At 43.2% G+C, this 19772-nt stretch overlaps 1 protein-coding gene across 21 annotated transcripts in view; it reads left to right on the forward strand.

The window, feature by feature from the left end:
• The window catches only part of PHACTR1 (phosphatase and actin regulator 1), a 499921-nt gene that overhangs the window by 390349 nt on the left and 89800 nt on the right, over positions 1-19772 (forward strand). For all 21 annotated transcript variants that reach the window (XM_070244098.1, XM_070244095.1, XM_070244093.1 and 18 more), the window contains one exon: positions 1296-1376. In XM_070244098.1, the coding sequence (XP_070100199.1) occupies positions 1296-1376 (81 nt within the window). The remainder of the gene's footprint in view (positions 1-1295; positions 1377-19772) is intronic.

The raw sequence follows: 19772 nt of genomic DNA on the forward strand, positions 1-19772 counted from the left end.
CAGTAATTTTCAGCCTTGTGATGCCTGAGAATAATCCAGAGAGCTTTTTATTACCATATAGATGTCCAGGTGTCACCCTGGACCTATTAAATCGGAGTAGCTGGGGCTGAGGCATCAGTGTCTTCTCAGATGGGCAAAGTGACTTGACTAAGGCCACATGGCTAGTGGGTAAGAGAGTTAAAAATCACAATGCCTATTTCCTTGCTTTCTTTCTAGTTCTTATTCATATTTTTTGAACTAAATTCCACTGAAGGGTGTATGTGTATGTGTGTGTTTAATTAATCTGTATCTGAATTTGTCTGCATAAAATGGTTTCCTTAATTTATAACAGCCTTTTTCCTTCCTGAAGAACTGTACCCAAAGGATGTGGAAATTCTCAGGCTGACAAAAGCAACTGAAGTAACCTCTCACCTCCTCCACTCCGTTATTTCCCCGGAAGGTGGAATGTCAGCTGCTGAAGTCACTTGCTTGGGTCCACAGGATCCACCCCCTCCTCCTTGAGCCACAGGCCTACCCTTCTGTGCTGCCCCTCACTTCTTCACTCCTGGGCTCCATTTCCACGCGAATTGCCCTCCATCAGGCCCACTGGTCCAGAGGGAAGGCTCCCCTCCCCTCCTCCAGCCCCCACCTGCCTGAGCATTCAGCTCAGGGGAGGGGCCTGGGGGTGCATCTGGGAACTGAGTAGTTCATCCCCCACCTGGGAGCCTCAGAGAGCAGAGCAGTGGGTGGGCTGCCCCGGGAGGTCTGCCCCTACCCCCTGTCTCTTCTGGGATACCAATCCCAGAGCTTTGTAGACAATATTTTCATGCCATTTTTTTATAGTTGGAAAGCAAAACAATCCTCAGTGAAACAGGATCTGTATGAACTAGATCATGAAAAAGAGAATTCCCATTATGAGGCACTGCCACTCAGGAAAATGCAATATGACGCAGAGGTTAAGCCGAGCTCAGAGGTGGCATTTCTGGCTTTGAATCCTGGTGCCTCTTCTCAATCGGCTTGTGACTCTGACAAGTTGTTATCTGTGCTACAGAAATTGGGTTAAATAAAGGGAAATAAAAATGGCTACCTCACAGGTAATTTGAAGATTGTCTTGAAGATTAAATTAAATAATCTGATTAAAATGCTTCTCACAGCATCAAAAGATGTTAACTAGTATCATTAACTTACACTATTAAAGTATAATTTACAGAAGCTTTCATATGCTTTACATTTTAATACATATTACAATATAAGCCTTTAGAAGACAATGTCTTTACCTACTGACACCTGCTTCTCTATTTGTGTTTTGCTTGTAGCCCTGGAGAGGAAAATATCCATGAGGCAAAGCAGAGAGGAGCTGATAAAGCGAGGGGTCTTGAAGGAAATCTATGATAAAGGTAAGGAGGACTGCCCCACCCTCCATGGGCCGGGAAGCCGTGCGTGGAAACTGTGTGTATTTCCTGGAGTTAGATTCAGTTTTTTGCATCGTTTTATCCAAGTTTGAACCTTCAAAACTCCAGACAATCCTGGAGAGACAAGAGCACGTAACAGATAGTGCTAAAGCTATCAGTATCACATAAGAGGAGAGAAAAATGATGTGGCTCCAGGAATGATGTAGGTGGTGGTGGGAGCCTGTCGGTGTTCGAGTACACACAGCTGGGGGGAATTTAACTGCTTAGCTCTTTCAGGCACTGGGGGTTCCCAAGACAAATGTTAAAAATCCACAAGCATCTAGAATTTCCCTAACAGATTTTTTTTTTTTTTTTTGGCAGTCCGTCTACCCATGATAGGAGAAATCAGAGTGGGGAAAACTATAACATATAACTGCACACAAAGGATATTTCAAATGATAATATTTACAGAGATTCAGATGCTCTGTGAGGGTGTCCACAAGTGTTTGCCCATGAATACTGTGTGTCTTTTGCTTATTGAATTACTGCCTTTGAATATGAATGTGTAAGTGGTTTACACAGTATATTAAATCGTCTTCACTCCTCTTTTCGAAGAGCTTTGCTATTTTAAATTGTACTCGCTCTCTCCATTTCCCCTGAGAACCACGCTCTCCCTGGTAAGGCTTTGAGTGAAATGACGGAGTGCTGCTCCCAGCGTTGTCACAGTCATCAAGAGTCATTGTCTCTTTCAGGTCTTCACGTTGTTTGGGGCTGGATTTGGTGGGCCAGATTATTAAATCCCGTATTCTACTTTAAAGCTCCACCCTGATAGTCCCAGTGACCCTGTAATTCCAACAGCACAGTCCGTTCGCCATGTTTGTTTGTGTAGGTCTTCCACAGGCGCAGTTTCTGTTCCAGTTCAAAAAGGCAGGCTGTTTCTAGCCTCACAGCTTCTCTCTGATTCCACTCTTGCAACGTGAGTTGGTCCTTATTTCTCTGGTACCTTTCGCCTCATCCCTTCCTGTCATGGGGCCTCCTGATGGCACTTTTGGAGAATTTTCTCTTAGCACCAATTGCCACCCTGAAATGCTGCAGGTAGAGCTGGGACGCGCTCGCGCTGCCCTTGTGGCAAGGGCTGCTGGAAGCAGGTGTGAAGCTCTGCCGTTTCAGATGACCTTCTGTAATTATCAGAGCCTCCTCCGGCCAAGGGACCCATGTGGCGAGCCCCTTGATCCTTCCACTTCTGCAGAAGGCCGTACTGAAATACAACTTCTTTGGTGGGTTGAGCTTTCCAGGGAAAAAGACTTCATAATGTTGTCACTTTTCTCCAATGTCTTGCTTTCTGTACAACCCCCTCAAACCCCTTCTCTTGTCAACCTTAAGTCTCATGCCTCGTCACAAGCTCCTTTCTTCATATTCGCTCCCAGGAGGTGTCTGACATTACATCATGAGCATGCAAGTGTTTAAATAAATACTACTGTCACAGCTAAAGCCTGTTCAGATGCAGTTAAATAATCCTTCCCCTCCCCCTTTCTTCCTACAACCTTTATATTGCACTCTGTGGAACTTCAGAAATACTCTAGAGAATACATTTTACTCTCTCGTTTGTTATTTCCATGACACCTGGTAGCTGGGTTAAGGTCAGTATTGCCTAACTAACTTCCTGACTTAATCAAAGAAGTGATAGACTGTTAGAACAAAAGCCTCATGTCACAGAGAAAGAAACAAGGGGCCACTGAGGCTGGGGCCTGCCAGCACCACGCCAGCATTGGGAGTCCCCGAGAGTGAGCGCTATGTCCTGTTCACAGGTGTTTCATGGCGTGCACTCAGTAACTGGCTGTAAAGAAAGGGACCAGTCTAGCCTCCTCCTGTCAGCACAACTTCCTGTTTTATTTTTGTCTGTGCACTTATCACTGTCTCCTCTCTCCTCTTTGGTTGTTGGCTGGCTTTCGTCACTAGCACCAAACACCAGGAGAACACGGACCTCACAGACGTACTGCCAGATGCCCCAAGCCTCAGATAACGCCTGAGATAGATAAGGCCCCCAAGAATATTTACTGTTGGGTGACCGGAAAAGGAGAAGAAAAGAGGGACTAAAAGTAGAAGTCCGTTGCACATAGTGCATGTAGAAGTTTGTATTTGCTGTGGGTTTTTCTGATAAAAGCATCCATTTTGTGTCACTGTGGATATTAATTGTATTACCTCCTATTATATTTTAACAGTTGTTAGGAACGTGAGCCCTGGAATCATATTACTTGGATTCGATTCAGTTCCACTACTGCCTCCTGACTAGCAGTGCAACTTTAGTCAAGTTGGTTAACGTCTCTCTGCTTCTATTTCTGTATCTGAAAGTATGGATAATATTGTAGTAAGGAGGGTTACATGAGCTAACATACGTGGGTTAATTTGCTAGGGCTGCAGTGAGAAAATACCACAGGCTGAGTGGCTCAAACCACAGAAATTTCTTTCCTCACAGTTCTGGAGGCTGGAAGTCCAAGATCAAGGTACGAGCAGGGCTGGCTTCTGTGAGGCCTCTCTCTTTGGCTTGTAGTTGGCGGCCTTCTCGCTGTGTCCTCTCATGGCCTTTTCTCTGTGCAGGCTCGCTCCTGGTTTCTCTTCCTCTTCTTAGAAGGACCTCACTCTTACTGGATCAGGGTCCCTGCTTATGACCTCTTTCAAAGCCCTCTCTCCAGATACAGTCACGCTGGGGGTTTGGGCTTCAACATAGGAATTTGTGGGGGGGATGGTTGTGACACAGTTCAGTCCATAATAACATGTAAAGTAGAATAGTGACTGTCATCCCGTAAATTCTCAAGAAGTCATTAACATACCATTTGTAGTAGCAGTCTTGTCATCATCGTCTTCATCATCCTTTACATTTTTTGAAACCCTTTGCGTGCCTTACCGTAGGTCAGCAGGCCCAAGATTTAGGAAAGGACATCATTGTCCCTTTATATCTGAGGTGCATCGATCTGCAGCCCCCTAAAATGGTCTTACACATTTGGGTGGCCAGCAAAAACCCAGCCCGCTGGCCTGACTCAAGTCTCTTCTCACACCGTCATCCCGCCTCCCCTTAGCCTCTAAACGTGTTGTTTTCCTGTCGCTCCTTCTTCCCTTTCTACCACACCGTTCACCCTGCTGTCTCTGGAATTCTGGTGGGTAAAACAAATAAAATTTTATTGCCACAACCTGAGCGAGCAGCAAGTGGCAAAGAGAGTTTTAATCGTTCGTTTTTCCGGTTGTTTGTTTCCAAGATAAATCTCATCGACTTGGAGGGATTGTTCCATGTTGCCTGACTGGCAGTTACTCATTTTGCATCGCCTCCTGTGTTGTGTAACACCCATGACTCTAGTCTCCTGGCAGCAAAATAGTTTCCCCCCAGAGATGCGTGGTCCCTGACAGCTGCCGTCGGCCAGCGTGCAGCCTGCGAGGGCCGGCCTCTGGTACTCTGCGGTTATACTGTTTTGCCCACGATATTGCTCATGTGGCGGAAAGCGTTTATCTTTAGTAGGAAAGCTTTTCTCTTCAAACTTCTTTACGTTATTGATTTTGCTTAGTAATGCCCCACTTGTTCACAGATTGTATAAAAATAAACTGTAGTGATTTGAGATTTGTAGCTATTTGGTTAGGGGAACTCAGAATTAATGAGGTTTTATTACTCGAACAGTTCTCCTCAAAATTCTTCGTGTTTTTGTTAAAGCAGGTTAAAATCCCAAACTGATGAATAAATTCAGATCAGGCAAAATGAGAGCCTAGATCGAAGAGGGGAAATTATCTCAAATCTCTACAGGAATTAGCTCGGGAATCCTTCGTACAACAGAATATGTTAGAAATAAAAACCATCAGCTGCTCGCTGGCTTGTGTTTTTTATTGGCTTCCATCTAGAATCACAGAGTCCGGAAGGAACTTTAGATAAAAGTTTAACCATGAGGGAAAACTGTTTGATCTCTGGATATATTGAGGCCATGGAAGAGCATGGCAAACTTTGAAACTACATAGGAAGAAATTTTTAAATTACATTGATCCTGGTACACGAGGGACATAAAATTGTAAATCATTTTTCTCCCGTTTTCCACAATCTGGTCATCACAGTTGTGTGAAGAACACAGGGTAAACATTAAGATGAGCCGTTGTCACCCTAAAGAGTAAAAACCTTGAACCAACTCATGGTGGAAAACAATCTGTGATTTGATAGTTTATTTTTAATTGTTTATTCCCCCATCTCATGGCCTCTTTGTTTGAATTAGAACTTAAGGGTTCTCCTTGACTCCTGAACGTTCGTTCGTTCGTTCATTCAACGAGTTGGTCCCGAGCACCCCCTTTGTGCCAGGCGGGCCCCTAGGTGTTGAGCTACAGAGATAACCACGAGAGCAAAATCCTCACCTTTTCAGAGGCTGCCTTCTACTAAAGGCAACAGGAAATAATTAATGAGCATGAGATCAGTTGTCAAGGAATGATAAGCACTATGAAGAAAGACAAAGCGGCCGGGTAGAAAGGTGAAGTCAGGGGGAGTGGTGATTTTAGATAAATGCCATCATGGAGAACCTCTGGAGGAGGTGATACTTGCACAGAAACCTAAATGAAGTGCTCGGTGGCTGAAAAGGGGGCATTGGTCCTACTTTTATAGTCAAGTGCCACATAGTGACGTTTTGGTCAAAGATGGGCCACATATACAACAGTGGTCCCATAAGATCAGTACCATGGACCCCAGGTGTGGAGCGGGCTATACCATCTAGGTGCGTGCAAGTACACTCCATGCTGTTCACGCAACGACAAAATCGCTGAACGACACATTTCTTAGAATGTATCCCCATCGTTAAGCGATGCATGACTCTACTTCAACTTGTAACCTAATTCATGAGCTCTTAAGTTCATTAAATTGATTCAATATGTTCCTTTTAAATTACAGCCTCTGTGTTGCATTTGCCTCTCTCTCGGTTCTCGTTAAGTCAGAGCACATCACCCCTTACTCAGAGCCTGCGGTGGCTCCCATGGCACTCAGAGAAATTCCACGTTCCTGCAGGGAAGCCCTCCATGATTTGCCCTCCAACCCATTTGCTTCAACTCCCTGGCCGCATCTCGTCATGACTTCCTCTCTCTGGCATCTCTCCAGGACTGCTTCCCAGCCCTTGAGGTTGGCACTGGCCACTCCCTCTTCCTAGAACCCCCTTCCCATCACATCTTTGCTCAGGTGTCACCTTCTCAAGGAAGCTTCCCCTGGAGCCACCAGATTTTAAATTGCCGCCTCGATCCCTAAGTCCTTAGTCTCTGACCCTGCTCTACTGTGTCCTTTCTTTCTGTCTCTTATCACCGTCACTCATGCTCCATACATTACTTACTTATCATGTGAGCCTTTTTCTCCTGTCTCTCCTCTCTGAAGGGTAAGCTCCCCCAGGCGGGGCGGGATCTTCCTCTGGTTTGTTCACTGATGGAGCCTAAGTGCCTACAGTAGTGCCTGGGACGTAGTTGATGCTCGGTTGTTGTTTATTGAAAGAAGCACAAATGCAAGCCTTAGGCTCTCTCTGTGTGTTCACACGACTTGGTTTATTCACTTGTGTTGGCAAAATCCAGAACACTAGGAACTCTGATCGCCTTGCTTATTCAGTTTTAGGGTCCATCAAATTTAATTGCCAGTTATTTAAATCGGCACTCTTATAGTATGATGGATGTATGTATACATATAGTATGTATATGGATGCCAGATACTCTACTTTCAAATAGTAGCTCTTCAGTGTTATAGAGAAAAACATCCTGAAAACAAAGAAGTGTTCTCCTGTTAGTAAAATAGTGACGAGATTCGTCAGACTTAGCAGGGATCTCAAGCGGTCACCTGACCTAACTACTGTTATTTGTCCACTGTAGAGATGAAGCAGCTGAAGCCCAGCGAGGTTATTGACTTGCCTAAAGGTCTGTGGCCAGTGAATGTGGACTCTTAAAACTCCCGCTAAGACCATCTGTCCTCCATTTGGAATTTATAGGAACACAGGAAAACTTTGTAATACGTTGCCTACTGATGATCAGAGGATCTCAGTAAGCATTGCTATTAGTGGTTATTGCAAATAGTCTCTACTAATAAACGTAATATTGTATTTAAAGAATATTAGGGATAACAATGGTCATTGCACTAGATTTTCATCACTGGATTTTCCTATGAAACCTCGATTCTGTCACAAAGTCGCTTGCTTTGTATAGTATGGGTATGTTTAATTCACATGAATATATATATATATATATCAATCACTTATCAGGAGGGGAAGAGAAGGAAAGGAGAGCATCTCCCTGCTATGGAATGATACACCATTGCCCCTGCATTCTATATACTTCCACACCCTAAGTGGGAACAGGAAGCTAGAACATGGGGCAGCCTGCAGGGCTGTAGATGAGACAGCTCACCTAGTAGTTTCTACTGCAGTCACAGCAAGACCTGGGGGAGGAGAGAATCCCACCGGAGGGGATAAAAAGACCAGGGGCCCTGTAAGAATAGAACTGACTGTGTGCCCATGAGCGACTTCGCTTTTCACTGTGTACTGGGAATTAGAGATGTTTCACAGCAAATAATAAAGTGCATTGAGGTGTGCTTTTTTCCTTAATCGAGTTAGAGCAACATTTTGGAAGGTGTTATTTTTAATTATAAACACAAACAGAAGCTCCCTGAAATGGACAACTCTTTTATGCAGAGGCTGCATTTTCCCCTTTCTGGCATTCAAGAGAAAAAAGCCTGATATTTAATTGAAAAGGTCATCATCTTTTAAAAATAAAACTAAAAATTTCCCACTGCATCAGAGGAGACGATTACAGTAGGCTTGAGCCTTCCCGTTGTTTATCTGGTAGCCCAGGTGCGTCAACTTTTAAAGTCTTGAAGTTTATGGGAAATGCTTTTCACAGCCTTTTCTAGGCACTGTTATTTTGTCACATTTTTAGCTCTTTCCGATGTCTCACCTAGAAATGGCATCTTCTGAAAGCTGTGATTTGGAGCAACTGTCTGAAAATGAAAAGAGTGTTTACTTCCAGCATCGTTGACATATAACCACTGCGTAGCACCGCGGCACCTAGGCAATGGATCGCCCGAGTCGGGGAGTTGGAAAATTGTTTAAACAATAAAGAGAAGAGAAATTGTGATCTGAATTCTCTTAAGCACCACTGCTCTTTCAGAAAGTCGCTATCCTGAGCCAAAAAATTAATGAAATTATTATTATAGCAATGAGCAAGCATTCCCCAGTAAATTTACTCATGACTTGTATATTTATATGTTGCAGACACCATTCTGGGCACCAGAAATACTAGGAGGGACAAGCCAGGCCCCTCTGGCTAACAGAACTCATAGTCCTGGGAATGGGTCCAGTTGCTTGGCAGTGATGACAGAGAAAGTACAGGATGTTCCAGGGTACATTCAAGCATCACCCGCCCAGGCCTGGAGGCTTAGGGAAGGCGTCCTGGAAGGAGTGGGGTCTCAGAGGGAACCTGACTATGCTAAGAATTATCCTAGAGAAGATGGGATGAGTAGGGCGATGTTACAAGTGGAAGGACTAGCACATGTAGAGGCAGCAAGTCGACCATAAGTGAAAGAGAGAGAGAGTCCAGCGTGTCTGTAAGGTGAGGGAGCGTCGGGGCAGATCATGCAGGCAGGAAAACTATATTAGTTGTTTATTCCTGATCCTGAGAGCAGGGAGGAGCTTCGGAAGGGTTTTCTGCACAGTCAGATTTGCAGCCTCATCACTCTGCCTATGGGGGAGAAGCAGTTGGAGGAAGACCAACACATGAGTGAGAGAGACCAGTCAGCTGACTGTTGCTGGGGTTCAGGTGATGAGATGGGACGTGGCAGGAATGAGGGCAGTAGGAATGGGGAGGAGGGTGGGAAGAGGACAGACTGGAGAATTACAGGAGATGGAGTCAAGAGGGCCCTGTGACTGCTCAGATTTGGGGAGCGAAGGGGAGGGTGTAGGCATGGCTGATGCTGAGGATTCTGGCTTGGGTGACTAGATGGACAACTATAGGGGACATTCACTGAGCTGGGGACCCGAGAGAAGTGAGCTTAGGGCACAAAATATTGAGATGGTTTGACCACACTGAGTCTGAGATATCCAGATGTCTGAGTGACAACTAAATCTACAGATTTGAAGCTCAAGAGGGAGATCCAGGTTGGAGACGCAGGTTTGGGATTGTCAGTGTATAAACGGTCATGAAGTCATATAAATTGGTCATATTTCTCAGAGAAGATTTAAAATGAGGAAAATAAGTGGCCTGATTGAAAACCCCATGGAAACCATCACTGAATGATCTGAGAGTGAGAAGGAAAATGGTCTGGGAATAAGAAAAACCCTCAAAGACTGCGAAGTGGACGCAAAAATCAAAAGTAAACCAGAAACGTGTAGCGTGATGGAAGGCAAGACGAGACAGTGCTTCAGTGGGGGGAAAGTGGTCCAAAGTGTCACATACAGACACATCAAATAAGATGAGGACCAAGAAGTGTCTTTCTGATTATTTTTATGCTGTTTAATTGTAGGCTCTTTAATTACTTGTGAAGCCAATGTGCAACCAGCAGGGCGTGAGTTAAATTGCTTCTGGTTTCAGATAACAAAAAACTTAAAGAAGCTGAAGCAATAAGCAAATTTAGACCAATGATCTTTGTGTGTTGTGTGCTCTAAAGTATTACAAATGCCTTGAGCAATGTTTGGCATTTGTCAGTGCTTATGTAATATTTATTGCACGAATGAGTGAGAGAATGGATGAATGCATGAATTTCTCATAATGAAGTCCAGGGGTAGGACAGCCCTAGGGGTGGTTAATTCATCAGCTTAGTAACATCGCTGAGGGATGCCATCCTCAGGCTACACCTCATGGTAACAAGATGGCTGCAGTAGTTCCAGCCTCACATGCAGACGCAAGATCCAGAGGTGAAAGAAAGAGGGCTACCTCTCAGTATTTCTTTGTAAGAGCAAGAAAACCTTGCCCCAGAGGTTCTCCAGTACTACTCTCATTTCTCATTGACCAGAATTTTTGGAGAAAATCACTAGGTATTTTTTTTCCCTAATTTTGACAGATGTTTCCATAAACTAAAACATTTTAGGTACAGTCAACTCCTGAGAGCTGCTACCTACTATGAGTTATCCTTGGAAAACCTACCATAATACCACCCTTTCTGATTGCCTATTGTGGACCCCACCTATGAAATCAGGGCAGGGTACCTTGGGCACTGTGGGCATCACTACCCCGCCCACATGTCCCCAGCCTTCTCATGCTTGATCACTCCACAGCAACTGACCTGCACTGATGTTTGTAATGAGAAGGCAAGCCCAACTTTGGCCAGCTAGTAACTGATAAAGGGAAAGCTGCTCATACTTAGAAGAAAACCTTTCCTTTTTACTTTTGTCTAGGACTTGTGTAGAATTAGACAAGTCAATGGGGCATTCAGTCTTAACCCCCACATAAATGTCTTTAAAACAACAGCAATCTCCTAGGAGCCCCACGCCCGGGATTCTGGTCCCAGCTCTCTCGTCTTCTATCTATACAAGGTGCAGAGCAGCTTTTCACCTCTCTGGACTCTGCTTTCTGAGCGAGTGTAACCCCAGGATTCTAGACTGCTCCAGCCAGCAAAGCCTTGCTTTCTTGTAATCCTCTCTCACTACGCCTAGCCCCAGCCTCCTTGATTGAAGGCAGTCTGTTATCAGCCAGGTGGTCCTCCTTGTGTCTCTGGGAATACCTGTGCAATGGCATACCCTTCAACTCCATGCTGCCCTTTCTTGTCCTCTCATAGAGTTGTTGGAGCATCAAAGGACATAATCCAGTTTGGGCTTTTGGGCCATTACCTGCCCAGAGTAAGTGTTCAATAAGTGTTAGAGATGGTCTTCGCCAGGCATCTGGTCTGTACTGCTCTTCGGCCCTTCTTAGATGCCTGCCTTCCCTCAGCCTGCCTCCTTTTCCTGGTTCCCCTTCATCTGAGCCTAGACTTTCTGTCATTCTGCCAGGAGAGCTGAGATTCAGTTGTGAGGCTTCAGGACTTCTCGGAAGGCTGCGTCCAGCTCTGTCTGTAGTTCTGTGTTGCTGCCCTCAGGGCTCCCACCATCCACATGTGCCCTGGCACACGTCTCCCCTCCCCACACTCCAGGCTTCCCACCGCTGCAGTTTCTCTAAAGGAAGAGTTATCCACTAAAATGGCCATTCACTGTGATGTGGACCAGTTTAGCAACATTCACTGTTGCATATTCAGTAGGCCCATTATTGTGATTTTCAGGTCTGTCCTGAGCAACACTGTCCAGTAGAATTTTCAACAATAATGGAAATGTTTTATCATCTGTGCTGGCCAATGCAGCAGCCATAGCCACAGGTGGTTGTTGAGCACTTCAAATGTAGCTAGTCTGACTGAAGAAGTGTATTTAAAATTTTATGTCATTTTAATGAACTTAAATAATAGCCCCTGGTGGTTAGTGGGTACCATATTGGAGAGCTCAGCTAGAGAAACAGAACTACTTAAACTTTGAAATGGCCAGCCACTATCACTTCCCTCCCCAACTCTAGCCATTAAGGATTTTTTAAATTTTGGATTCCAGTTTCAGCTGTACTACCCTATTAACTGTGTAAGGCCCTTTGTACAACGATGTATGATTCTGTGAGATTCACCCTGTCATCTATTAGTGTGGGAGAGAAACTGTGACATTCTGTTAATTTTATATTCAATCTCTGCCCCAGTTGCATTTTATTGTTTTATTTTTTATTTTTTTGAGGAAGATTAACCCTGAGCTAACATCCACCACCAATCCTCTTTTTTTTTTTTCCTGAGGAAGACTGGCACTGAGCTAACATCCATGTCCATCTTCCTCTAGTTTATATGTGGGACACCTGCCACAGCATGGCTTGACAAGTGGGGCATAGGTCCGTGCCTGGGATCCGAACCCGTGAACCCCGGGCTGCCAAAGTGGAGTGTGCAAACTTAACTGCTACGCCACTGGGCAGGCCCCTGCCCCAGTTACATTTTTGATATCGAATTCCCAGGAATAGCAAGATAGTGAACTCTTTCAGCTACAAACCTCGGAGCCAAAGTCATTATTTGGAAATAGTAGTCAGAGCCGTGACACTTCATCAGGATAGATGGTGTCAGAACCAATGGGTTTGGCATGAAGATTGGTGAGGAGGCGTGGCTGTGCCCAGGACAGATGAAAGAAACACCCGCAGGAGAGACACACCACAGTTTGAGACCATGAGTTGTTTGCGGTCGGGAAAGCGGCCGAGAGTCCACGTGAGCCATGGTTTGTTGACCACGAGGTCCAGAAATAGGCAGCAATTGCTGATAAATCCGGCAGGAAACAGCTACAGGGAAGTGCAACTGAAACAAGCTACTCAAGGTCAATGCCACTTTTGTGACAGGAAGTCGTTGCAACTCACATATTTAATGCTTTAGGCAAAGGCCTCTGAGCAAGATGGAAAAAACTAACATCAAAATAGGATATTAAATCCAGAACAATAGCAACAATTAAAAAAGCAAGGGGATTCTCCAAGCACAAAAGCATGTACCGTTCCATTCTATGTAAGAAATCATCCAGTCAGCAGATCACGGAGTCAGTTAAATTCTGAGGTTGAAGTACACCTTGCTGGATTTTCAGGGTGGTGGGTTTGAAAGGATTCTGTGAGTTAGAAAGATGAGTGTAGCAGACAGAAAGGAACCTCATGGCTCTTCAAAATTGTGCCTCCATATATAGGCTGGTCAGAATAATCCAAAGACTTCTGGCCACACATGGAGATAAAAGATAAACTGGAGGATTCCCTAACTTGTGGATTCCGAAAACGTAGGTTCCCTGATCCTACAGAATCCTGCAGTGTCTGCCTTAAATCCTGGTGGTACACAGATTCTTTTCAGCACACACAGACGTGTGTGCACACGCACACACGTACACACACACATGCTGACTTTTCCTTGCTGGGAAAGAAAATGCACCAGGAGAGAGAAAGAGAGGGAAAGACTATAGTTGTTTTGTTTTTGCAAATAAGACTTTCAATTCAAAGCTTTCTAAATGCTTGAGAATGAAATACATTAATTAGTAAATAGGCAGTGTTTACTAAGAATGTAGTGCCTTCGGTGTATGTTTAAAATTCTGCAAAGTGATAGCTGTAGCACTCTTCCATTTAATCACCTCAGCTCCCTGAACTCAGGCAAATGGCAGAAAATAGCTTCGACAAAAGTTGACAAATGCTAGAGAGCCATTTCCGACTTCTTAGGTGGAAAGCTTTTAATCTTCAATGAAATCCTTAGATAAATTCTTTCTTAGCTAACTGTTGCTCAGCAGTCATTCTGCTGACTGTGCCAGCAGCTAGTGGCTTTGATTGCAATATTTGAAAGGTAACTGGAATTAACGAAGCTTTTTCAAAACTCTGTATATTGTTGCTACAATGACACCTTTGTAGTTCACAAAACAATGACTGTGTCCCCTTAATGGGTGGATTGTTTTCCACTCTAAAGGGGAAAGTGTATCAATGTCAAAAAAAAAAAAAAGACATTGGATGAAGTGCTTTCGTTTCTCGCTCATATTGGGACCACCACTGCCAGAGGGACAGTTCTTGGGGAAACATCTTTAGCTCTGGGGAAGCGTCTTTAGCTCTGGGGGTAACTCATCAGCCACTCGATGGAGATGCCCTTTTTGGTCAAAGAGCACATCTGGGAAGCTAAGATGAGACCATGGAATAGGCTGAACAACAGCTCTTGTCTCAAAGGGAAAAAACAATTAGCAAATTCTTGCATTAGGCTCTTCTTACCTGTCTTCCCAAAGATAATTATTTGCTTTAACATAGGTGCCTTCGCTTTTCGATTTTGCTTTAATTATAGCCATTGGTGATCACCAGTAAATTAAAATCTGTTTGAATTTTTGGAAGCGTGCATGTGTAAATTCTACGCATTTGCTTAACCAACAAAGATACAGTTTAGTTAACACTTCCTAATGTTTTCAGTCTAAAATTGTCACGTAACTCTTCACTTCCATAATAATTTTTCTTTACAATGGAAGCATAAATGTAGCCACAGTTTCACGATGTCGTTCCTTATTCTTCTCTACTGCCAGTAGTAACAGTAACAGAATTTGAGAGTTTTGTTTTTGTTTTTGTTTTTTTGGTGAGAAAGATTGGCCCTGAGCTAACATCTGTTGCCAATCTTCCTCTTTTTTCTTCTCTCTCCCCAAAGACCCCCAGTACATAGTTGTGTATCCCAGTTGTAGGTCCTTCTAGTTCTTCTGTATGGGATGCCGCCTCAGCATGGCCTCATGAGCAGTGCCGTGTTCACACCCAGGATCCGAACCTGCAAAACCCTGGGCTGCAGAAGCGGAGCGTGTGAACTTAACGCCACGGAGCCGGCCTCCAGAATTTGAGTTTTAACTATGACAACTACATGTCTTATTTGTAAGGGATTGCTATATTGTTCTTTTGCCATTCTTAAGGAATGAAAATTTCAAAATAAGTCATTTTCAATGAGACCACACATACGTAATCTTGCCACATCCTAGCCCAGCGTTTCCTAGTTATGAATTTACACAAGTTATGTAAACCACCTAATTTTCACTTTTCTTTAAACAGTGAGGGTAATTTTGGAACGAGCTTCATAGGATTGTTTTATGTATGTATTCAGTGAATGAGTGCCTGGCACATCATAAATTCCCGAAATATTATTAAAGGGGTTGGTTATTACTGTTGTAGATGAAATGTCCAGCATATTGCTTGACACTGAGGATGCTCCAAATGCTCCAAAATGCCCCAAAAGTGTTTCTTTCACCATCCCTCTCACCTTTCCTTTCTTCCTCCCTATCTTTCTGCTGAGTATAGACTTTTTATGTAGAACAGGAGCCTCTAGCCCTACACTAAAACTTTACTTACCAGTTTTTTTAAATGCAAATGTAAAGCGGTATTAGCTAACAATAAACCTGAAATCCACCAGCGTCCCTCCCAGTTCTTGCTGTGATGTGCCCCAACAGAGTAAGTCGTACAAGAAATGGGAAACCTAACTGAAAGATGATTTGCTGTTTCCGCTTATCTATTATTTCGGGCTTGTTTGCAAGTTCTTTGGGGGCTTATTCTCATTTCTCCCAACTGTCTTGCAGATAATACTTTGATCTGGAAGGGAGTTGAGCATCATCTAACACAGTCCTTCTGTCTTCAAGGGACAGAAACTGAGGTCCCAGAAGTTTAGTGACTTGTTGCAGGCAGGTGATTCCAAAACACTCACACAGCCCTCCCCACGCTCAGAGTCTGGCGACTTTCCCCTGTGCCTGCTGCTTCTCTCTTCCCAGCTCTCCTGAGAGTGAGTTCGGGGGGCCCACCAGCACCCCTCTGTTCACTGAGATGCAGGTCTCCCAGGAAGACGTGGTTTATAATATCATCCTTTCTATCGCCCACCAGTGGGTCCTTCGATTTCTTTTTACCTGAGATGGAAAAAGCATTCTCTCTCCTTGAGTCTCCAGACTGTTAAGGATTTGAGGCCTCCAATCTCACCATTCTTCCTTCGTCTCTGAGCTTCTGAACCGTTTGAGAGGCAAGACAAACAGGAGATCAGAGTCGAGGATCACCTTTATTACGGATGAAGGCTAGTCTGGAGGAAGTCGTAGATGGGCCTGAATGCTCATTACTCGTGCCCTCCGCCAAGCCTGGACCTCCAAGAGGGAAAGTCCAGTCCTGAATCCACGCTGGTCCAAGGCGGTGAGGGAAGGATGCAGAGTATGCCTTTGTGCGCACTGTTTGGATAGATTCGCTCCACCCGGTGGAGCAACAGGGACCAGTGGTTGCATCCTAGCAATGAGGTGACTCTGTAGACACGGATAAGAAGCTGGGCAAAAAAATACGGAGGGCTTAGGGAAGATGCCTCCTCAGGAAACCAGAGGAGTGAGGAAGGAGTTGTCCTCCTCCAGAAGAACCCATATTTTTTCATTTAATTTAACAAGGCAGCATGCAATTTTTTTAGTTTTTTATAAATGTAAGTACCTTTACTGAAAAAAGTTAATGATGATTAAACTCTGCTTATATCTTGCCAGATTTACTTCAGAACCTTGCCCGCCTGCGTACATATTTCATTTTGATGTTGTCCGTCAACATGTACATATTGTTCTCCGTTCCTGCTTGGTACTTGACGTGATTTCAAACACATTTTTGTGTATCAGCGTCACCCACACCCATTTCATTTGCGTTTCTTTCATTCCTAACAAGGCTGTGCACTTCCCAAGTGGCACCTGGGACTTGATTTTTATTTATTTGAACAAATACTCTTCATACTTGGAATGTTATTGTTTTGTTAGCTACATTTAGCTCATATTTCCCTATTATGCTGCTTTCCCCCCCTTATATTTGGTGTACAGCATTTTATTTTGCAAGTTAAAAATCAAAAAGTCTTATGAGTAAATCACAAGTATCCACCTGGCTTCCCACTTACACAACCTGAATAAATAAATATCTGTGTGCGTGCGTGCATGTGTGTATGTATATAAATATTTCTTTATACTATTTATTCTGGTTTTAAAGTTTTATTTTTAGTTTTTTGATCCATGTGAAATTTATTGCAGTAGTTGTTCAATATATAGATTTAAGAAAATCTTTATACTCATATTTAACTATTATTTATTAAATAAAGATTTCTTATCTAACTAGAAATACATTTTCGAACATAGGTTTTTATATAAACCATAATGCATTGCCTAGAAAATCAGATTCAGTAGTGAGCTTAGGTTTATATTAAAGTATTTTTTCAGAATTGAAATGGATACTTTTTTTTAATCTTTAATTTCAAAGGGCCATGAACCCTGAGCCCTCTCAGAACGAAATATCTTCCATACAATTTGTATTGTTATTTGATGTAAATGTTATGCATAGTTACCTGTGAGAACCTAAAAGAATTGCTGTTGCCCATTCTCCATGATGACGTTCATCTGTAAAAATATGACTTCAGTTAACCTTAAGCTTTGGGAAAATTTAGGTGATCAGAAGTTGGTGCCAATCACCCTAAAACCAGAGAGTATTCCTAAAGGAAAACAACCAACAATAACAAGACAGCAATCCAGAAAAAAACAAAACCACTTGGGAAATAGTCATAAAGGTGACGTCCAGTTATAGGTGGATGCAGTTCCCAAAGAAACCAATACAAAACAAAGCAAAACAAATTTTCAATGCATCTTTTGAGCCAATCCTCTGGAACACAGCTTTTACATGAATCGTGCTTTCAGAACATTAAATAAATTCTGTGCAGGACAAGATCCTCCTCTGGTATGTGGTCTGCATCCACTCTGAGCGCATGTCTTCTGTCTCCCTTCACCCCTTATTTTTCATCATCGACTTCTCAGGGCTTAACTTCTCAGTTTTGCTTCCTCTTCCCAACTCTCGCACCACCACCTAGCTCACACCGATTCCTCTCTGTGTCTGCATTTCTTCATCACACCCCACTCCCTTCCCCTAAGGCAGATCTGTGTTCTCCTTAGCGTTTGGCGCCATGCCTGGCTTGTGAAAGGAGAGGCAGAGTAGCCAGGTAGGATGTGGTAAAGCTCCTGGGCTCTGGAGGCGGCAGACTGGGCAGTGGTTTCTAGAAGTATCGTATGGAGCTAGTAGCAACCGTCTGCTCTCCTCACAAGGTCATTGTGACAGTTGGCGGTTTCTGGTTTGTGATGCCCGTGGTTAAATATAGGCTCTCAACACAAGTTTGTCAGTTGAATGAATCAGTTCACTCTCACTTTTCCCCTCACTCTCCCTGATTTGGTGTTACCCTGACTCTGCCAACGTCTTCCTTTCTTATGCCTCACCACGAGAAGAGGAGAATAAGGCTGGCACACTTTCCATGGCCAGTTCTATAGCTTAGATTCTATCTATGTCCCACTTAAAATTCATGACATTGACCTGCACTCACTTCTGCATTCTGTTCTCTACCACTTCTGTGACCCGGTTTTACCTTGTTAGCTATGTGTGCATCTGGCTCACATTTTACTTTTCCACTCCACCCTGCTGCTCTCTCCAGCCCCCTTGTTGTTTGTGACCAGTTCATATTCATGATCCATGATTAGACAATGTGACCTCCTGCTTTCTGGTCCTCTTTCAGGTTTAAACCAACTACCTCTGTTCCATGTTAGCCATATAAACAGCATTTCCTGCCCTAAATCTCATCATGACAAGGCACTGTTGACGTTCCAGGTCCTCTTCCCTCTGACTCCTTACCGCCGTTCCACTGATTCCCAAAGTATGGAATCCTGACCAACAAAAGCAGCTTCAGCATCACCTAAAAGCTTGTTAAACATGAGTATTTTTGGTCCCACCCGAAACCTACTGGGTCAGAAACTCTGGGGGTGGGGCCCAGCAATCTGTGTTTTAACTTCCCTCCATGGAATTGTGACGTCCACCAAAGTTTGAGAACCACTACCTCAAGCCATGTAGTCTCTTCTCCTGCATTCTGCCTTCCTCCTATTAATGCTTTACTAATTCTGGTAGGAAACATCTTATTATTGGAGGTCATTGTGTGCCGTTTTGAACATCATTATCACAGATAATTTTAGAAGATTGTGTAAAAATCAAAATAATTTCTAATGCTCAGCGAACTCTTTCTCATCCATGATAACAAGATATGGTGATGATCTAGAGAGATGAAGTTACAAATAATCCATGAGACTCATCTTATTCGGGAGGGTTAAATTTGTCCTAGGAAAAAAAAGGTTTTCTAATAATGCTAATAAAAAAATGCTGGTAAAGATGCTGTTAAATAGCGCTTGTAAATAGTAAAAAGACATAGAGAGTTAAATAGTCTTCAAATTAATCAAACTTGGAATTACCAAGCATCAGGAATTCCCAGCTAATTGATAAAGAGTATACGGGGTCCATCACATGAATGTTTCTACTTTGTGTATGTTTGAAAATGTCATAAGAATTTTAAACTAACAGTTACTTAACAGTGGCAGCATCATTCTATCCCCATATTATATGAATCCAAATCAAGTGTTTTTCACTTTTGTCACTACCAATCTTGGTCATAAATGGTACTAATAATGAATTTGTTGTGCCTATTGAATGTTTTTTGTTTATTTCTATTAGGTATGTATATACTTATATCTATGTATGTATGTAGATAGGTACGTAGGTAGGTAGGTAGATAGACAGACAGATAAAACATGGTTATCAATGTTAATGTTGAAGAAAAGACCCAAAGCTAAGAAATTTGTGTGGTCTGTACATTACGAGTGTGTAAATAGAAAAACCCTCTAGAAAAACCATTTCACAAGATCCAAGTATGTGTCACTAGACATTAAAATATTAATATACATAAATTTCATCTATTGGAATCTCTCCTACAGGGGGAGAATTCTAATTGCAGAAAAGATTTTGTACAAGAAGATGGTCAGCAGAGCTTTTTTTTTTCTTGTGAGGAAGATCTGAGCTAACGTCTGTGCCAATCTTCCTCTATTT

This window comes from Equus caballus, chromosome 20 (genome assembly GCF_041296265.1).
Source record: "Equus caballus isolate H_3958 breed thoroughbred chromosome 20, TB-T2T, whole genome shotgun sequence".
Taxonomy (NCBI): Eukaryota; Metazoa; Chordata; class Mammalia; order Perissodactyla; family Equidae; genus Equus; species Equus caballus.